Genomic DNA, 20,238 nt, shown 5'->3' with positions numbered 1-20,238 from the left:
CTCGTGGGAACGTTGTTTAGAAAATGACCAAGTGGTTATCAACTGTGGTTTTCCCACAGTAAATTGTAGGAAATAATAGAAATTCAGATTGTTTATCCATATGTTTAATATACGGTGCACGATATTTTCTCTGGAAACACAATACTTTTCTTGCTGTTTGTTGCACTTTATTAAGTAACAGTTATTTCGCTATATATTTATAGAAAACAACAACAAAAAAAAACGGAAAAAAAAAGTAGGAATAACTAATTCGGTAGGACTCGAACCCGGCACGTTCGACTCGACGCGACTACACCTAACCACTACACCACAGAGGCTGATTACGTAATCTTCAGGAAAAGTTATTCTTTTCCCATGAAACTTCCGCCGGCAAGATGATCGCCAGCCGCATTAACCGAGCTATTAACAGTGAAAAAACAATGTAAACGCATATTCCAAGGCAATGAATGAATGAAAGAACATAATTATGCTTTTGAAAACGCCGATACACGTCCTCGTCTGCAAAGTAGGACACAAAACATATGTTTTGTTATTTCGATTTCCGCTGTTATTTTGAAGCGAATGGTCCAAATCACATCCATTTTCGGCTCATACAGTTTCTTAAGAATAGCATTGCATGACATTTTCTCACTTTCACATCACCTTCTAGCAAGCTGGAATTTGCATATCCCCCGTGTTGCGGAGTCGAAGAGCAAATGCTCATCTTCTCGTCAGGTTTAACACCTGGACGAGTCAAAGGCTCTTGAATTGAAATCCAATCCCCAAGTTAACCATCGTACTCATCTGAAAGACTCCTACGAGTCTTAAAATTTGGTAAGACCTCTAGCCGTGCTGTAGAAAATTTGTCACAAAGAAAACTCTAAGTCTGAGCAGCGAACAATGCACTCTCTCACCCACCGAACTTCCCCGTGTTTTTATTTGAGTTGTTCGTGGCGCAATGCACTCTGGTTAAATGCAATGCATTGTGGTAAAAGTGTGGTTAAATGCAAAGCATTGTGGTAAAAAGTGATGAATTCGAGAATTCGTCGCCCCTTATATACTTCCTTTAAATCCTGATTATGTTGCTGCTCGCTCCCTTCGGTCGCTCCGCAGCAATAATAATAATAATAATAATAATAATAATAATAATAATAATAATAATAATAATAATAATAATAATAATAATAATAATGAAGGATTCTGCGAAAAGTGCTGAACACTTAATTATATTGGGGAAAGTTAATAGTTACATTTATACTACTTAACAAAGAACTAACGAGAAGCCGCTGGGGATGAAAATACTTGAGACACTCCAAACGGGTTGGTCTTGTTGGTCTGTGAGCTGCCTTGCCCTCCTAACCCAAAGCCACTAAACCCAAAACCAAGGGCTAAAAAAAAAGGAAAGAAAAGAAAAGAAAAATAGCGTAAAATGTCAGACAAATATCACGAAGGCCAAGACTAAAGCACTGTAAAAGCATATCCTATAGCCAATGGCGCTTTATGGAGGCCTTTGGATTGAAGCGTTTGAACAGGTCGGTAAAATTTGGAAGAACGCATACCGCTATTTTTTTCCTTAAATTTACCCAAGGCAAAACTGAAGCGGATAACAATCATCAAGGCCTTGTAAGTTTAAAAATGCACATCAATTGTTAACATCCTAGCTTACAAAGCGTCCCTTACCATTTTCGGCTGGCTTTGATGTCGCTTGCCCAAAACCAGCGCTGGTAGTAGGAGCAAATGAAGACTGACCAAAAGTAGACTTTGAAGTGGCCAAAGACGCTCCAAATGTTGATATCGTACCAGCTGTTGTGCTTGCTGATCCAAAGGCTGGTGTAGCACCAAAACTGTTGCCTTTGGTGTTTACAGGTGAGGTGAACGGCTGAGAGATGTTAAAGGTGCTAGCGCTACTTGACGTCCCAAAAATAGACGTTGGGGCAAAGGCAGTCGCTGATGAAGTCCCAAACAGGCCACCTCCAGCTGATGTGGTAGTGGCAGTACCTAGAGAGCCAAATCCAACATTTCCTACAGTTGAAACTGCTCCAAACGCGCTTGTGGTGCTTGTGGCTTTGCCAAACATTCCACCGGAAACTGAGGTTGATGAGCCTTCGGTTGTAGATGAATAACCTTCAGTCGATGCTGAGGGCTTTGTAGAGGCTGGATTAATGTTCGTGAAGAAGGGACTGGCGATGGTAGTGGAAGAGAAGGCAGAAGACTGTGACCCGGCTGATAAACCAAACAAATTGCTCGATGATGAAGTGGTAGAAGGTGCTATAACACCAGTTTTGGATGGAATTCCAAATAGGCTTCCAGGAGCAGAGGCAGTTGTCGTGGCTGAAGCACCCAAAATACTTGTAGTCAAAGGTAAAGTGTTGACGGTGTTTACGGTAGTAATAGGAGCAACTTTATTGCTCTCAGACAGTGCTTGTTGAAACATCCCTGCTGGACTAGCTGTAATACTAGATGGTGCACTTGTGATTTTGGCACTTTCATCTTTCTTTTCTGTTGAGGTTGGTTTTAACTGTACTAGAGGTGCGATACTTGAAGGCGCTGAACCCGTAGTAGTTACAGCTGCGAACAAACTACCTGACGTATCTGCATTGGAGGAACGCATCAACGAATTCAAAATGCTTGTGGAACCGCTCCCTAAGTTACTGGGGCCAAATGCACTGCCACTGTTGCCTGGTGGGCCAAGAGTCTTGAAGAACCCTCCTTTACTTGCGACTGGAGCAGAGAATGAAAATGTTGTTGTTGTTGTTGCTAATGTTGTGACACCAGCTGCAGAGACAATAGAAGAGCTTGCAGTTGTTGCTGTCGCAGTGGCCTGTCAAAAAAAAAAAAAGAAACTATAGCACAAGCTTGACAATAACTCAAAAATGCATTTTCGTTTCAACATACTGAAACGTCATATCTGTTCTACTCACCTCCTTACTTTGATCTTGCTGCTGACTTGTTCGTGCTGTTTGTGAAGTCGAATCACCTGACGCAAATAAATTTCTGCTGACTCTAGCACTTGGTGTGATACCTGCAACTGACGCAGAGGCAGCAGTGCTGACAGAAGAAGCGGATGTCTTGGTATTACCGCTTGTACTGCTGAGGTTAGGAGATGCAGATGAGGGTGCGAAAGCGAACAAACCGTTTGCTGGAGTTGAAAAGCTAAATGGGACAGTAGAGATTGTTGCCTGGCCAGGTGGGATAGCAGTTTGAGCGGCCGTGAAAGACCCCTGCAACCCACCACTTGTACTTTGGGTTGAGGAACTTGATGCAATAGGACCAAACGCAGGCTTGAAGACTGTGACATTAGGTGCCACGGTAAAGCCACCCTGTGATGCTTGTGATAAAGTGTTTGGTGGTTTGAAAGTCACAACAGGAGGTCCAGGCTTACCTCCCTCTGTAGATTTGAAAACAAATTCAGTACTACATTGTGGCTTTGTTGAAGGCTTTTTAGCTTCTGCTGTGGCTGCCATTAATGCAGCATTGGCAATTGCCTTAGCTGCATTGTTTTCTTTATCCAAGTCCGTCGCTTGCTCACCTCCTTGTGTTTGTGGCTTGTACGCCACTAGTGTGACTGGCTCAATGCTTGCCGAGGGGTCAAGTTTACTGTTGCTTTGTTGAACTACATCTTGTGTTGCACTGGCCCTGCTCATAGCAGCCATTCCTGCAGCGATGCTGGGAGGAATTTCTGTGCGGTTCCCCTGCACACTCGGTGCGTTCTCATTGTTGGATGTAATAGACGCCACCTGCAAGAAAGGCAAAAAAAAAACAAAACAATATGGACATAAAACTTGATGGGTAAACTATGACGTCACTTGCATTCAAGTTCTCCCAACAGGGATGCAACCTATGACCTTCTTAGCCCTAGTCCAGATACTCTACCAGTGAGCTACAGGAGATTTTGGAGCAAAAACCACCAAACCAGGTTTATGCGACAAACGTCTTAGTCTATTGTCTTGACTCCCACAAGTCGCCTGTAGCTCAAAAATCATTTTCACATATTCAGTATATCGCTACGTGTATACTGGGAACATTTTTTCATTTCACTATTTCACTACATGTTTTACACTGTTCAGGGCTGTTACTAAGATTTCAAGTTGCCGGATAAATGCAACAAGTAAGCGGGGAATTAAACAGCTAGGGATTTCTTTTGGTTTTATTTTTCCTTTATTTTCCTATGAAGGTATCCGGGAACCACATTCATAGTGGCGTGGGAGAATCCCAGGCCCCTGCCTCTTAGTAGCATCTTAAGCCCCGTGTAAACGGATGCAACATTGTTGTCCAACAACTCCCAACATTATTGGATGTTAAATGTTGTGTCCGTTTGCACACCCTGTTGCATATTGTTGGATGTTGTTGCCTGTTGTTGCGCAAAGTTTGAAACGGGTCAAACTTTTCAGCCAACAACTCCCAACATTTCTTTTGTTCCGTGATCGCCGAAGCGTAGAGTAGCGATGCACCGCAGGTCTACAACTTGTTGGGAGTTGTTGCATCCGTTTGCACACCACCACCAACACGCACGCAACAACTCCCAACATTGTTGCACCAATAATGTTGAGTTATTGCGCCCGTTTGCACGCAGCCTTCAACAATGAGAACGCTGAAGTCCCAGACGTCATGATTAGCAACCGGAAGTTCGATATTACGCTTGATGGAACACTTCTGTCTCACAAAACGAATCTGAATGCCTTTGTTTTAGGTCCCGCCGTACGAATTGGTCGAGTCAGAGCACTGAAAGAGAGAAAATATCAACTTCCGGTTGCCACTTTTGACTTCCGGGACGTCAATGTTCTCGTTGCTTAAGGTTCCTAATGACAGCTCTGCACTGTTATTCCGTAGACATTAAAATGCATTAAATGTGTTTCATGGACCTACGAGGCTCTAAAGCCTTAGAACTTTTATCATAGGTAATATGCAACAAGCAAAATAGCAAAAGAAAAGCACATTACAAAGAAAATTCATAAATCAATGGCATTTCTAAAAGGAGAAATCTACTGACTGTAGCTTACATTGCCGGGGGGGAGGAAAAAGCCGCCAGAAGTTTTGGATGGTTCAGCTTGTGTCGTGGTTAGTGTTGATTGTAGTCCAGGAGGGTTAAATGAAGAAAACGCTCCAGATACAGCAGCCGGTTGTGAGGCGGGTCTGACTTGTAAACCAACACCAACATCATTTCGCACAGACTGATCTGTTGTCTTTGTTCCTTCACTTTCATCTGTTGCAGTTGATCGAGGCGAGGATCTACCAGGCAAACTGAATCCGCTCAAAGTGGTAGACGGCCCGATGGAAGACATGTTACTCACTTCATTCAACTGCTTAAGCTCCTGCTCTTCTTCCTGCTCATCCTCCTGTTGTTCATCTTTAACAGACTGCGTTTCTTCCTTCCATCGACTTCCAACATCACCTACATTAGATTCGGATTCGTTCTCTTGTTCTTTTACAGGAGGTATCAAGCTGATGGTTTCTTTGGTTCTTTCTTCAGTGGAATCAGGTTTAGCAGCTGGTGTGGAAGAGTAACATGGCACTTGAGGTTTAATTGGTCGCACTGTGGGACTCTTAGCAGCAGGGCTGGGGACTAGAAGGTGATTATAGACAAATTAAAGTTACTTTGACAACCATCACACAAAACACGGGTGCAGAATAACAACGTAGAAAGAACGCGAATTAACTTTTTAAGCGACGTTTTCGCTGCATCGCCTTCCTCAGTTCTTAAGGTCCCTAATATTATATTTCGCTGAGGTTACTCATCTAGCATTAATTAAACTAACATTACAGTTACGTAGAAGCATGCGAACAAACGTCTTTTCACTCAAAACTATGGACTGTTACAAATACCCACTGACTCACCAAGCGTACTCCTCCTCACTGGGGTACTCCGTCTTTTCTGAAACATGCTCCTTAATTGAGCTTGCTTTTCAGGGGAAATTGGAACTGCAAAAAACAAACAAAAGTGATTATAAGATAAAAAGTACTTTTCGGCGTAAAATACTTGAACAGCAATAATACAATTGTACAAATTTGAGTAATGCACCTGGAGTCCTCTGTGATGGCGATTTTAATTCCTCTTTTGGTACAGCAAAAGGAGTACTCATCGATGCCGCATCACCTCTATAAGAGAAACCATGTTAAGAATCCATGTATCCACAGCTTTGGTAGGTTTTTCTTCGTCAAAGAAGAAAATAGTGTGTTTTTTACCTTGTTATAAATGTGTTAACTGAACTTCTTTGCCAGGACGTTGACAATATTTTCCTGTTCTTCATCTCCTTTGTAATTTTTTCCAACTTGGCTCCCTGAAAGATACAAAGTTAAGAACAAAACATCCAACATTAGGGAACATACAATATTAAGAACAGAGATTCAGATTGTGCAGGACTTACTTGATCCTGCGCAATTTTGTAGTTGATCCTCAAAGTCTGATAAATTTCATCCAAAGCTGGACGTTGCATAGACCTGGGGAAAAATGAAGTTTTCTTTAAGTTGGGGAGTTCTGTGTACTGAAATTATATATTTGGTAAGTCACGCAGATATTTTTCAGCAGGCCTACAATACTGTTTCATCAGAGTAATATCGGCGTTCTTGTTACTTTTATTCAGTCATATTAGATATCGTGTAAGAAGAAAGCCTGGAGTTTGTTACCTCTGACGTTCATTTTCTTTGTTCCACTGTTCATCAAGAATCATGTTCACTTCTCTGAAGAAATAAAAAATAATGATAACACCATTGTACGTTGAATCTGTATTTGCATGGAAAGGTAAACTAGCTACGGCTGGCGTGCAGCTAAGAGGACAGAGCAGTCTTACTTTTTTAACCTTTAAAATGCTCACAAATTTTCATCATTTGTAACTGCATGGCTAAATGGAGGTTGGGAGCTCGGGAAATCCAGGGGCTGGCAATCGGCTGTCCGACCCCAAGGCTGGCAGTCTTCGCCATCCAGCCATGAGCCCCAACGCAAGACGGGCAGCCAGGCACCCGCGTGATACTGATGACAAGCAATGGAAAAAGGGGAGAGGGTAGGGAGGGGGTTGAAGAGAAATACAATAGTACATGACCAGTAGAAAAAACGCTGGAGTCAATTATGTCCTTGTCATTTAAATTCATTCTATCAAATGCGGTTCTGGATATTCCAGTATATTTACTAGAAACCTCCTGAAAAGCCGAAAATGCTTCCAAGTAATGCATCGCAAATATACCTGAGAGTCTTATCAAGGTAGAGTTGGAGATTTCTGATGTCTCTCATCTTGCTTGTGTTCACTGGATCCAGTGCTCTAGACTTTTATGGAAAAAAAAATTACAGTGCTGATTACTAAAGGAAATTCAGTTTTTCTTTTGCTGTTTACGTCGTGTAAAGATGAACTGAATACCTTGAGCAACTGAACATATCTAGGATCGTTCTTCCTTTCTTGCCTTATTCTAGAAGAAAGCAAAGAAATTTCCTATCATTGTTAGGCTTCTTTGATACCTTCAACGATTTCCGGCCCCCCAATTTTATAATACCACTTTGATCAGAACGACATAGCTCTACTACTCGTGATGTCTTTTAAGAATAACCTGAGGTAGGCTCTATTTAACGAAAAGAGAGCTTGATACAAACCTTCTCCGAAACGTCTGCCGCCCACATTCTTGATTGATTGACATTTGCCGAATCAGCCAACAACAATTACTTCCGTTGAATGTTCTTTTTAGTACGAAAGTTTTTTGTACGTAGGAAAATGCAGAAAATACCTCTCTATCTTGGTTTAGGTTATTTTTTTACAAAAAGGGAAGGCAAACAACAAGTCTGTAACCTTACAAATGCAAGACTAGCAGCACCAGCTTTTTAGAATAATGTCTACAAAAAATCATTGAACAGATGACAATTGAGGTTTCTTTCGCAGTGAGCCTCAGCTTTTATTCCCCGTTCAGATAAGTCATTCCCGGCTAAACTTTCAAATGAAACCCAGTCTTAACATGGACAGTATTTCGACTTGCACTCGTTTGTTGGTAAGTCAAAGGGTACCTTGTTCGACGTTCGAGGTCAACCACAAGCAGAGGGATTCGACTCCGCGATACACTCACATTAGTGCCATAATTTAAGCAAATCCTGAGAAGTTATCGACAACCACTTGAATTTTCTGAATTTCCTAGGCACATATTAAGGCATATTTTCCTACCAAAAGACCGTGAAACAATAAAAAAGATAGCAAAATCCTTCTCACCGCTGACGGCGGATCATTCGCAAAAACAAACACGCGAGGAGTGAGCGCTTTCAACTTCCGTTGATTCCAACAGCCAATCATATCCTGTGGCATTGTTCTAACAGCCAATCAGCGTTGCGGCCAAAATCTGGCCGTAGCAAGCATAATAGCATGCATAACAGATGCTTTACGAGCCAAGCGAGGCGAAAGCGGCATTTTGCGCGAAGCGCTTCGCAATGTATTAGTTTAACTATTTTTGCCTTTTTTTTTTCTCTTTAGTTATTTCTTAATTATTTATTTAATTCTGTAATCTTGTTTAATCTGTGAAGAAAAAAATAAATGACTACTCGAATGACCACTGTAAAGCAAAAGAAGGTTAGATGCTATGGTAAGGATGGATTCCCATAAACTCAGTGTGAAGTTTGGTAATACAAATGCGAATTTATACAAAGAATGCCTCAGTACAGGTAATACAACAGTGTATGCCGGACTACAGGGTTACAAAAGACACAAATACATGTACAACGGCAGCAAAAACAATTGAACAACAAAAACAAAACAAACAAACAAACAAACAAGATATACAATGTACTCAAAATACAAGGCACTCAGTTTTTTTTAATTGAAATTGGCTTGTGAAAGGTTTGTTAAAGGTTTGAACCCAGGAGTCATTTCAAAAGTAGGTTGAGTTTGATCGCCCGGGTGAACGTAGTCCTGAATAGGACCGTTGTTGTTGACAGTGACTGACGTTTCAACAACCTGTGCGGCAGTCATCTTCAGAGTCAAAGTGAGTTGTATCACGTCAGTTGATGGTATTAAACTCTGGTTATTGATCTGATTGGTCAATTACGTCGCGATGTTATTGGTCGTCTGTCAGTTAAGCCGTGATGTTATTCGGTATGAAGACTCGTAATCAGTAATTGGTGCGTTTCGATCCGTCTATTGTCACAGTTAAACAGTCGTCTATTGTTAGTCAAATTGTCAGTTCTCCAGTCGTTTTTTTGAGTTAGTTTTGCTTGATCTCGTCAATAAGTCGTTTGTACGGTGCTGGTAACTGTTGACTACGATTCAGTGGCGTTTGTTCTAAGTTAGTAAACCAGCTTTCTAAAGTATTGTTGTCGTGTTTATTTTTACTTATTTTACTTTCTTGTTAGGAAGGTGGATCAACAACTACACAACTAATCCATTATTGCACGTTCATTGAGGTGCAGACTTTGTTAACTAACCTGGCATCTTCCAGCATTTCAAAAGCTTCAAGGATCTTCTTTTTTTCCTCATCAATATCTTTCTGTTGCTCCTATCGTTTTCAAAAGGAAGGTTACCAATTAGATTTGCAAACATAACTAGAAATCAGTTGTGATGTATAAAATTATTACCACGAGGGAATTTAAAACCTGGTTAATATAGGTGAATGATGAAGTCTTTGACAAAGCTGAAAGGAGTCGTTTGCCTACTAGTGTAGAAGATCTATAGAGATACAGCCAGGCTGCAGCTGGGATGTTTGTCACAAACTTGTCACAAACTTGTTAATCTTGGTCTCGCAAATCATTGTTATGTATAAGTATGAAACTGTATTCAATGTGGTCTGGTGATTATTAAGTTCATTGGTAATGACTCAAGAGAATTTTTTCACTATCCTCAAAGCACGTCATACCGTAATAAATATATCTAAGCGATTATTCAGAATTCTACTTGTTTAAACATTGAGAAAACAGAGTACGTTACAGAGCAAAATTTATTTTATTAACATGCGACTCTGTTATAACCACCCTCCTTCAAGAACTCTTCCAACAAAAGATTAATAAGCAGTGAGATACATTTGGGCTTCCAATTACTACAAACCTTGGTGGTATCGGTAATGGCTACTAATGTGCGACCAATCAGACCAGTTTCCTTCCTTAAAGCGTCTAGTTCTTCATTATCTTTTGCCAAGGCACACTTGCTCTGCATAGACTTCACACTGTCACTTAACTTGGCCATCTCTTCATTGAATTGACTGATCTGTGACAAGAACAGAACAACACGAAATAAGACAAACAAGCTAACATACTCCCCTCATTAACCAAACAGCAATTCACTAAGCTTGACTTCAAAAAAAGACACAATTACCACTTCTCTGATATTCTCTGACACTGAAGCCTCGACAACATTGTCTTTTGAAACAGATGCAGTCTGAAACAATAATTATAACAAATAAACTGTCAACAAACTGACTGTTAGAACAAGAACTATACTTACAGTCAAGCAATAAAGAGAATCTAGAGTGCAACAGGCAAGATAGTTACTTTTTTAGTGGCTTCCTGCTTACTGGCTACCATAACAGATGACTGGCCTGGCAATCTAAATCCTGGTAAACTTGACTTTTCTCTTTGTGGCTCTGGTTTCGCTGCTACTGGTTCGATGACAGTTTGCACTGCAGGTGTTGGTTTGCGGATCATGGTGGATGAATTACTGACAGTGGGTGGATTAGTGACAGAAGCTACTGACTGAGTAAGTACTGGCAATGGCTTTGCGACAGTAGCTGCTAACTGTGCAGGGGTTGGTTTGGGCTGAGCTATCATTCCCTGACTTGCCACTTGTGATGGAGCAGAAGACATTACTTTGGGTTTATCACCACCAAGACTAACACCCTAAACAAGATATTACCAAACAAGCTTCAATTTATTTTTTTAAATAACAAAGCTAAGAAAACGCCCATGCTATGTTTTCATACAATCATACTAGGACATAGTAGGTTATTTCTCCAAAATCCTTACAACTAAATGAAGGAAAAAACATATTTTTTTCTATGCAGGAGTGAGTGATAAAAAACTTGTACCTGGGCTAAAACTGGTCTAGTAGTACCAGCAATAGACAGAGAACCTGGTAACTGAAATGAAGATCCTGGAAAGCTTGACTGCACTTGACTGGTGGGTGTAGGTTTTATTAGTTGAGGTAGAGCTGCTGATGGTTTTGCTGATCCTTCACTTGGTAATTGTTGTGATGGTGGAAGTTTAAATGCCATCATGAGTCCTGATGGTTTCTGGCCTGTTACTGCAAAAGCACTTGAGGATGCTGCTGTAAAAGCAGCTGAAGCCACAGTAGATACAATTGGTTTAGGGCCTGCAAATGAGAAAGTGCTAGGTCCAACACTTGCAGGAGTCGCTGAGGACAGAGTGCCTGCGGATGGCTGCTTGGAGTTACCAAGAGATAATGAACCAGCCAGCAGGGGGCTTCCTGTCGATCCTTGACTTAGAGATTCAGGGATGGTTTGATTACAAGCCCCCAGTGAAACAGAACCAAGCTTCAATGATCCTTTTTGTTTCGGGGCCTCACCTGGAAAGAAAATTTAACAGAGAATCAATTCTTCTTAACTGTTGTTTAGACTAAGTTATGAATATATGAAAAACATATATGAGAACTCCAGGGTGAAGAATTATATGAAAGAAGATCATCGCAGTTATAGACGCAACTTTTGCACTTGCGAAAAGAAAGCTTTTTCACAACTACAAAAGTTGCATCTATAACTGCGATGATCTTCTGTCACATAATGTGTTTTAGACTGCAGTGATCGGGGCTCCTGACAAGGTGGGCAGCTGCAGGACTGACCGCACAATCCTGCACAATTCCTAAAAATCCACACACTATACTGAGTGGTTAACTTAAGAAGTTTGTAGAAAAAAAAACGTTTTACTGTTCATAACCAAGACTTTTAGAAACTTTTAGGTGCTTTAAATGCCTCCCTTTCTGAAAACACTTTTGTTTCTGCTTGGATGATGCAGCCAGCCTGTTTTTCTCCTATACCTTATTTAACGTCTGGCAATTGATTCTTTTATATAAGGGAAGAGATTGACATGGCAAATACATTGTAAACATTGTGTTTATAGAATAAATATGAGAATGGACACTTCACAGAATTATAAACTCAAGTATTCTACAGATTGTTTGGTATTCAAAAATTCATAAGCTTACCCACAGTTTCTTGAGACATATCACTCATCTTTGAGACAACAGACTTTCTTTTTCCTCCAGGTACCATTCGTTCAGGAGCATGCACTATGGAGTGATTTGCATTAGGAGTTTGGTTTAAAATGTAAAATGGACACAAAACTCCATCAGTGGATAGGATCATCAGTATGGGCGCTGGAGGAAGCTTTGCTTCTCCCTTAGTTATCTGTTTTATTGAACTGAAATCAATTTCTAATCCCATGGGAAATGTATCATCATTATCATTTGTTAATGGCATAACAGGTCGGCTGTCTTCTTCAAAACTCCACTTTTCCCAGGGACCCTGTTTTGAAGAGAAATAATAATATCATGTAACACTTATTGCCTTTTATAAATAATGCAGTAAGTTGGAAGTTCATACTTTATCATTTCCCTGTAGTATCTCACAAACATTCACCTGTCGACATCTCAAAGTTATGATAAATTGCTTTACTTTTAGGGTTCTTTTAACTCCAAACTGATGTTTTTGCTAGTTTAACTGGTATCATCAGAAAAAAAATCAAGACAGTGAAAGTTTGAGATAAAGCAAAAAACTTTTCCTTCCCCGACATTAAGTGAATGCATGAGAGCCAAGATTGTGTGCACCCATTAAAGGATTGCTATGGCACTTTGATGAGAACACAACATTATGTGTTGTCTTAACATTATATAAACACCTACCCCATCCAATTAAGATATGAGATGCTTCAAGGTTAACTTTTGAAAAATAAAAAAAAAACGCTTAACTTAAAAAAATTATTGCACAATTAGCTGATATAAACACAAACCTCTCCTCCATATTTTCCAACAACAGCAGCTTCAAGCCCATTGGAAGTAGCTGACACCACCATGTTCCTAGAAAGAAAAAAATTAATGGGAGCAAATTACACATGCTGATTTGAATAGAGCTGATAAACCCATGTACTGAAATCAAAATGTATTATTCCTCCTCTTAACCCTAGTTTCTCTGTTATCTCCTCTAATCTCCTCCATTGATCACGCTTTGTTAAAAATCTGTCTCTACTTAGTTGATTGGTTTATTCTTCTGCTGCTTCAAATCTCTGACTGGAAATGATTTGCCAGACACAAATCTCTTTGAGGGAATAAGACTCAGTCCACAAACAAGCAAGTTTCCCTATGCAAATGAGTGAATCAATGCCTAGCTTATCACTATCACTTATCGAGATTACCGAAATTCCCTGATAATTAAATTCTGTGTTGATGTATGCCCTGGTCAGATTAGACTGTTCACAGTCCTCTATTTTTCCTTGTAATCGTTGAGATTGAGGGCTGACTGTCAAAACTAAACCCCTACGCCCACCCTCTCAGTACATTTGAAAATCAAGATGGCCACCATTGTCAGTAAGACGAGCTATATCTTGACAATCTCACGAAAAAATAGGGGATTGTGAACAGTCTATCGTCAGATGTCCTACTATTAAGTTTATTTTGAAGTATTGTCCTAATAGGTAAAAAATGACTAGAACTTGCAGGTGTGAATTGATCAAAGCTTTTAATTTCTAAGGCTTACTTTCTGGCTAATAAATGAACTGTATGTAAAAAGTGCAAGAGAAATACCGGAAAACTACCACTTTGTAGTTTAGAATAAAATATTCTTGAAACTGAGAATGTTTTGATCAAAGCTGTGAAATCGACCTGAATCAGTGCATGAAATCTTGGGTTTCCCGTTTTTATCTCACAATTATTGACTGACAACATACAGAGCGGGGGCAGTTGTAGTATCAACTATTACTAGTATATTATTTGACTAAAAGTCTGTGTCAGAGTGTGTTCCACCTTTATTAAACTGCAGTACTCACCAGTCAGTGAGATTCTTCATGTAAAACACTGGCTCTCGCTCCTCACTCATCACATAATAGATATCATCAAAGTTAGTGATTGACAATGGTTCATTTTCCTAAAGGAAAACAAAACATAAACATCAAAAATTAATGCTAAAACATTTCAAGTGCATTATCACTCAGCTAGCTGTTTCACAGCTTAGGAATAGATAGAAGAGAATGTATTCAAGAATGGAGTATGAAAGATAATTTTCATCCTGGTACATCTATGTACGATACGCTTGTTTATTGTTTCCCTCACGATAGTCACTTCTGTTATTTTCTTGTATGTTTTAACTGCATTCCACTGTTCTTCATCAAACAATAATGTTGAGTTACTGAGTGGGACTACTGATATTTAAACCTTTATTGCTAGTGATTGATGTAACATGAACCTCTGTTATGATTGGTGTTTTTTTTATACAAAAACATTGTTGGCATCAGTTTCACTGCAGTGGAAGAAACTGTTTCCTCAGCGGTATGCTGAGTAAACTGGAATGATAAAATATGAGTTCTCAAAGAGTAACCACTGTACACAATGTACATGAAATGATAGCTAGGTCAAAAACCCAGAGAGAAGGTGTGAATCTAAATTTGGAACAAAGCCAATATTGTCATTAAATAAAAATAAAACCTCACAGCCATTATTTTGATGGCTTCACAGAAAATAGTTATATTGTAAGACTGCAAAAAAAGTTGGCTAATTGAAATCAAAGCATTGTAGCACAAACAAATACAGTCAAAGCTCTCGTAAGCGACCACCTTGCAATCTCAAAAAAGTGGTCATAACTAGAGCTGGTCACTCACAAGAATGAGCTCTCATAAGTGATTGCATGGCAAAACTTTAGTCAGGGTGGCTGTATATGAGAGCAAAAGAAATGAGTGTCTTTATATCTGATATAGGTCAACATAGCTAAACTTTACGTCCAATTTTTTTAGACCATTAGTGCAGTGTGCAGTTTCATTAGAGTGTTGATTTATTTGAATAAGACTCTGAGTGGTCGCTGGTGGTTGCTTACAAGAGCTTGAAAACAAAAGCAAAGTCCAGTTCGGTAATCCCAAAAGTGATAGCAGTCACTTAACGGAGTGATTACTTACGCCAGCTTTTGAAAACAAAGTTTAGTCACAGTTAAATGGGGTTCCATAAAGGTGGTGGTTACTAGAGCTGGTCGCTTACGAGAGTAGTCACAAGGGGGGCTTTGACTGTAGATATGACGATTGTTCAAAAACCAGGATGGTGAACAAGATATGTTTTTTATTTACTTAAGATGAACCTTAGTTTCACTTAAGGTACAGATCTAACTTCAGGAACTATAAAAATATGAAGGGGTTTGATTGTGTTCATGATCCCATAATGATTGATTTCACAACTACATGTAAGTTCAAACAACTTACTGTGGAAATAAGCTGAAACTTTGGGGTATCCCCTTCCTCAAAACTAGAGTATACAACAGCAAACAGTTTTGATGCAATCCATAAAACATCTGCCACTACAAAACATAATGGAAATTAATGTGATGTAAATCATGTCATAAATTGCAACAGAAGTTGGCACATTTGCAACAAAATGATAATTTCTTACATATATATAACTTTATTTACGTACATATATATAACTTTATTTAAACCTGGATTTGGAATGACCACACTCGTCAGGCAATTTAATATATATGTAAAAATTAATTAATCAATCATCAAATAAGATATCTAATAAATAAAACAAATAAAATATCAACACATGCACATAAAAATAATTAGAAGTCTTGTTTAAAAAAGTAAAAAAATAATAAAAATCTACACAGTAATATTATGAATAGGGTGCTTAAAAGAAGCCTGCGAACAGCAGACGCATTTCCGGTCGTCGCTTCTCTCCCTCCGAAAAATAGTGTCTGCTAACCCGGGCGGTAAAACGATTTCCGTGACGTAAAACCTTTTGTTTTGATGTTGGCCAATCAGATCAAAGGACACAATACAGCTCGAGTGACTCCTCGCGACCTCGCATGCTGAAGACGGTCTTCGATTTCAGTGAGAGTTACCAAATAAGCTTTGGAATGTGACTTTCACGACCGTAACAAGGTTTCCTGCGATGTTGAATGCTGACTTCTTTATGAAACAACTGCTTCTTAAGCTATCTTCTTAAGCTGTGTATGTGATGTGGGCCTTTGGTTTCGATTTATAAAATACAGTAGTACATGACATAAACAAAACCTGGACAAAATAATCGCTACAGCAAAAGGAAAGTAACATAGCTTAACGACATCATGCTCATACTTATTTATTTCAATTTAACCAGTGCTGACAAAAGGTGGTGAATCAATTATACAGACACGTCCTTGACTGATTCAGAAAGCTCTGACAATCGCTCATTAATAATTCTAGTATCGCCACAACACAGTGAACTGAAATATTATAAACCTGGGCAAGACCCAGCGTGAAATAAATAGTTACAGCAGTAAATTGATCATAGTCAAGACGACATTTCGACTCATTTCACAAAAGACTATGAAAATTAAACCCTTGAAAAGAACATGTATTTAAAGAAATATAAGAACAAATATAAAATGCTGTCGATCTGATCAACGTTCTGTCTGAACCAAGAAGCAACCATGCATGGGAAATCAATTACCACGTCCTAGCTTTCAAAGTCAAAGGATCTACTAAAAAACATCTAAAACGGCACACGACAAACTATCGAAGAGTTCTCCAAGGCATACTTTCCTGCCAGAAACCAGAAAGGAACAGAAGCAACAAATGGCATGATGCAGCTACTGTCATTAGGACATTTATCGTTTTGAATATGATCAAAACAACTAGGTGTGATACATCGTTGACTCCGCAGGCAAATAGATAAAAAAATGTCCTCTAATCTTTTCTTCGATATGAATCCTCTTGATGCTTATTTCATCAATCAGTCCCACAATCCTGGCAAATTAACTCTCGTAAATGAGTCGTTCTGAGAAAAAAGGGTGGCTATGCACAAGCTACGTTGTCCTTTCAATTTCGACTTGTAAACATATCCACCCCGCATGATCTTGTGAGAAGTCTTGCGAGTTAGTTCCTTGATTTTAAGAGCTTAATGGTGGTTGGCTAAAAAGGTTTTACATCACAGAAATTTGCCGCTCGGGTTCGCAGACACTATTTTTCGGAGGGAGAGAAGCGACGACCAGAAGTGTGTCTGCTGTTCGCAGCCTAGCTTAAAAGCAAGGAGTGATTTAGAAGTTCTTACGTTATCAGGCAGTGTATTCCATACTTGAGGAGCAGCATTTTATCTGAACAATTATTGTAATCCATAGGGGGGGGGGGGGGGGTTGTACTGACTCCTGTTAGATTCAAAGTTTAAGGTACCTCTGAGGTTGTACGCTATTGTTTGTTTTATCAGTAGTGATCTTAAATATTGTGGAACAATTCCATAGAGACTCTTGTATATGGTGACTCAACCATATTCACCACAAAGAGAGACTCTATGGAATTGCTCCACAATATTTAATTTGACATCATACCTAGGTGAGGGTCATCAGTAAACAGTTCTGGACAGGGTATTCCCTTTTTTACCTCAAGGGTCTGAAAATACAGAAAAAAGCACCACGAACAAGAAACTGTTTCTTTATTGTAATTATATAGTCAAACCTCCATCACCAGATATAAAAAATATCTGATTTTAACAAGAATGCACTAGGGATGAAAAGTTTGGAGCACCTCATAAAATCTTCAAAAATCTTTGGATATTGATTAGGTTCTTAGCAAAAAATCTTACCACCATTAGATGAAATATTAATATTTTTGTTGTACTGTCAGATGAAGCATGTGCCTCTCAAACTGAAATAATTGACAGTCTGGAAAATTCAGTGATGTTTTAAAAATAAAATCAGTTTTACATAAGCACAACAAACATAAACTGAACAGGCCAGTCAAAATGTTTCACAAAGGGTGTGGTATTTATTTAATAGTACTAAACCTAAGTATTGATTAGGCAGCAAATATTTCACTGAAAGTGGCAAATTATATATCATACCTGTGAATACTGTGTTAGTTTACCATCCTTATGACCGACTACCAACTGCTTTCCTTTAGGGCTCCAACAAACTATATACAAAAGTAATGTTAAAGGATATAAATTGTAATGATACACAAAAATACCTTGTAACAATTACCTTTCCAAACCCATAATTATATGCCAACTCTCCTGGTTATGACACTGATCTCCCACTCTCCCGTGGAGATCACTAAGTCTTCCGGATAAAATCGACTTTTCAGCTTTTCTGTGCTTTACAGATGTAGTTTAAAACTTAGCCCATTTTTATAGTCAAACTCAAATTTGTTTTATTCAGAGTATGGTTTCTGGAACATCTTTGCACGGATTAGTTCATCATTACAATGATGAAAGAGAATTTTACTGTTATGTACTTCATGTAAAACTTCATACATTCCTTTGTCATAATTTGGGGGGCTGGGCCGATATGTGTGTGTGTGTATGGGGGAGGGGGGCAGGGAGGGGGTTCGGTGACAATTGGGGTTGGGTTAGTGCAAAAGAGAGTGTCCAGATTTTTGATCTCCCTGGGGAGGTTGGCATCTGTGCACAACCCATCCAAAATCTATGCCTTTGAACAGAACCCAGTAGTGTAAAATTATTGTCATGTAGCATGTAATAAAGCCATGCATAAATAATACTAAAATTTAATGATATCCATTTGCTTCAACTGGGCCACCTCCAAGGTTTCATAACAATTTCTCCCAAAGCAATTAATTCCACTCTTACAACGCAAGAAATTCAAAGGCCTACCGTCTACCATATTGTCGTACAAACACTAAGAAGTTCTTGCCCTTTTATCAAGGGCCTAAGTTTTTTAATTCACTTGATAACAAGGTCATCAGCTCTCAATCCCTTTCCTCTTTTAAGAAAAAATTGAAGATTAAACTATTGAGTAAATATGAATTAATCAGTTCATAAATCTTTCCATCTTCGACTTTTCGCCATCGTTTCTTTAATTGATGTTAAACAGCTCTAACCCGTAGTTCGAGGAGGCCTAACCTCTTATAAGCTCCTATAGTTTCTGTAAGGTCTCCTCGCCACTTCTTTTTTTCTCTCTTTTCCTTTATGTTTTGTAATTATTGTGTGGCAAATAAAATAAAATAAATAAATAAATAGTTATACTAATAGATTAATAAAGTAATTCTTACTTGCACTAGCTTTCAGGTCTTCAGGCAGAGTTGCTCGTGTTTTTACTTCTGAGTCGTTCAACTCCATGATCGAAACAGATCCGGAACTGAGACAAACAGCAAAAAGACCAACAACTACAGGATTCCACACAAGGTTTACAATGCTAACTCCTGTAAGAAAGTTAGTTTGGAGGATGAATTAAAATAATCCACAAAATTAAATACTACTTACTGCTATTAACTGAGAGTGAGGTGGTCATTGCAGGGATAAAATCTCAGACCAAGGCCTTGATGGTTCAGGTCAATATATCAAGACTGCTCGAGGTCTGAGATTTCCCTGTAAAGACCAAATGGACGAGGTTAATAAGGTACTTTTTATATGGCCTGTTTTGCCCTGTTCTTAAAATGAATCCAACAAAAACACCGGAGTAATATTATTTTCAAAATCCACGCATAGTATAAAAGGTCATACAAGGTCGTGTTCACTGAACCAAAATGAACCTTGCGATGTGATCAAAACCACAAGATACAGTTTCTTTGACAACGAGAAATTTTGGACCTGAGCCTGCGATCATTTAAAAACCAATGACTGATCAGCAGATACTTTGAAATCTTTCCCAGCCATTACAAGAAAATCTTGGCTTAGCAGCCAATAAGAGAGCATGTACTATTGTAGCCACATAATAATTTAAAATATTGCTGGCTTTTCAAATTAATAAGAAAAGGTATGAAAAACTGTGGCAAAACACATAAAACAAAACGAAACAACAGAAAACACTACAGCAATGTATATGTAATATTCTTGGCAAAAGCAAGTTTACTAATAAAATGACAACTAATTATTTTGTACCTGCATCACTGCTAAGCATAGTTTCACCAAACTTTGCATCTGAATTGTTCTGCAATAAAATGAAATTGCTGAAGAAAACCAGTAATATAAGAGTTTGCATCATAAGCATGAGTTGACAGGGGTTTCAATAAGCACTGATGGCTGACAAAACACGTCAGCTTCTTTGCTCATAGAGGTCGGCTACTTTTTTACAGGAGGAAGAAGCAACTAGTTTGAATAACGGTTTAAACAAAAAATATATCATAAAATCTGACTGAAAATGTAATTATGATTATTTTGTTTT

At 38.8% G+C, this 20,238-nt stretch overlaps 2 protein-coding genes across 5 annotated transcripts in view; both read right to left on the bottom strand.

Annotated features, from left to right (window-relative positions):
* Positions 1-20,238, bottom strand: part of LOC140938752 (allograft inflammatory factor 1-like) — a 225,245-nt gene that overhangs the window by 82,092 nt on the left and 122,915 nt on the right. The window lies entirely within an intron of this gene.
* The window catches only part of LOC140938711 (uncharacterized), a 33,882-nt gene that overhangs the window by 8,288 nt on the left and 5,356 nt on the right, over positions 1-20,238 (bottom strand). For all 4 annotated transcript variants that reach the window (XR_012165558.1, XR_012165559.1, XM_073388212.1 and 1 more), the window contains exons 5-28: positions 19,956-20,004; positions 19,127-19,276; positions 17,961-18,031; positions 17,449-17,509; positions 15,344-15,438; positions 13,928-14,025; positions 12,896-12,962; positions 12,093-12,411; positions 10,960-11,456; positions 10,427-10,771; positions 10,251-10,313; positions 9,984-10,142; positions 9,368-9,438; positions 7,329-7,377; positions 7,158-7,237; positions 6,604-6,657; positions 6,345-6,417; positions 6,163-6,257; positions 5,999-6,075; positions 5,815-5,898; positions 4,980-5,542; positions 2,901-3,716; positions 1,660-2,800; positions 1,257-1,367 (exon numbers count right to left, since the gene is read on the bottom strand). Coding sequence is in view for 2 of the 4 variants with exons in the window: in XM_073388212.1 (XP_073244313.1) it covers positions 1,257-1,367; positions 1,660-2,800; positions 2,901-3,716; positions 4,980-5,542; positions 5,815-5,898; positions 5,999-6,075; positions 6,163-6,257; positions 6,345-6,417; positions 6,604-6,657; positions 7,158-7,237; positions 7,329-7,377; positions 9,368-9,438; positions 9,984-10,142; positions 10,251-10,313; positions 10,427-10,771; positions 10,960-11,456; positions 12,093-12,411; positions 12,896-12,962; positions 13,928-14,025; positions 15,344-15,438; positions 17,449-17,509; positions 17,961-18,031; positions 19,127-19,276; positions 19,956-20,004 (5,188 nt within the window). In the remaining 2 variants the exon portion in view is untranslated. The remainder of the gene's footprint in view (positions 1-1,256; positions 1,368-1,659; positions 2,801-2,900; positions 3,717-4,979; positions 5,543-5,814; positions 5,899-5,998; positions 6,076-6,162; positions 6,258-6,344; positions 6,418-6,603; positions 6,658-7,157; positions 7,238-7,328; positions 7,378-9,367; positions 9,439-9,983; positions 10,143-10,250; positions 10,314-10,426; positions 10,772-10,959; positions 11,457-12,092; positions 12,412-12,895; positions 12,963-13,927; positions 14,026-15,343; positions 15,439-17,448; positions 17,510-17,960; positions 18,032-19,126; positions 19,277-19,955; positions 20,005-20,238) is intronic.

Source organism: Porites lutea, chromosome 5 (genome assembly GCF_958299795.1).
Source record: "Porites lutea chromosome 5, jaPorLute2.1, whole genome shotgun sequence".
Taxonomy (NCBI): Eukaryota; Metazoa; Cnidaria; class Anthozoa; order Scleractinia; family Poritidae; genus Porites; species Porites lutea.
Note: the sequence above shows the minus strand (reverse complement) of the source record. Positions and strands in the feature narration are given on the sequence as shown.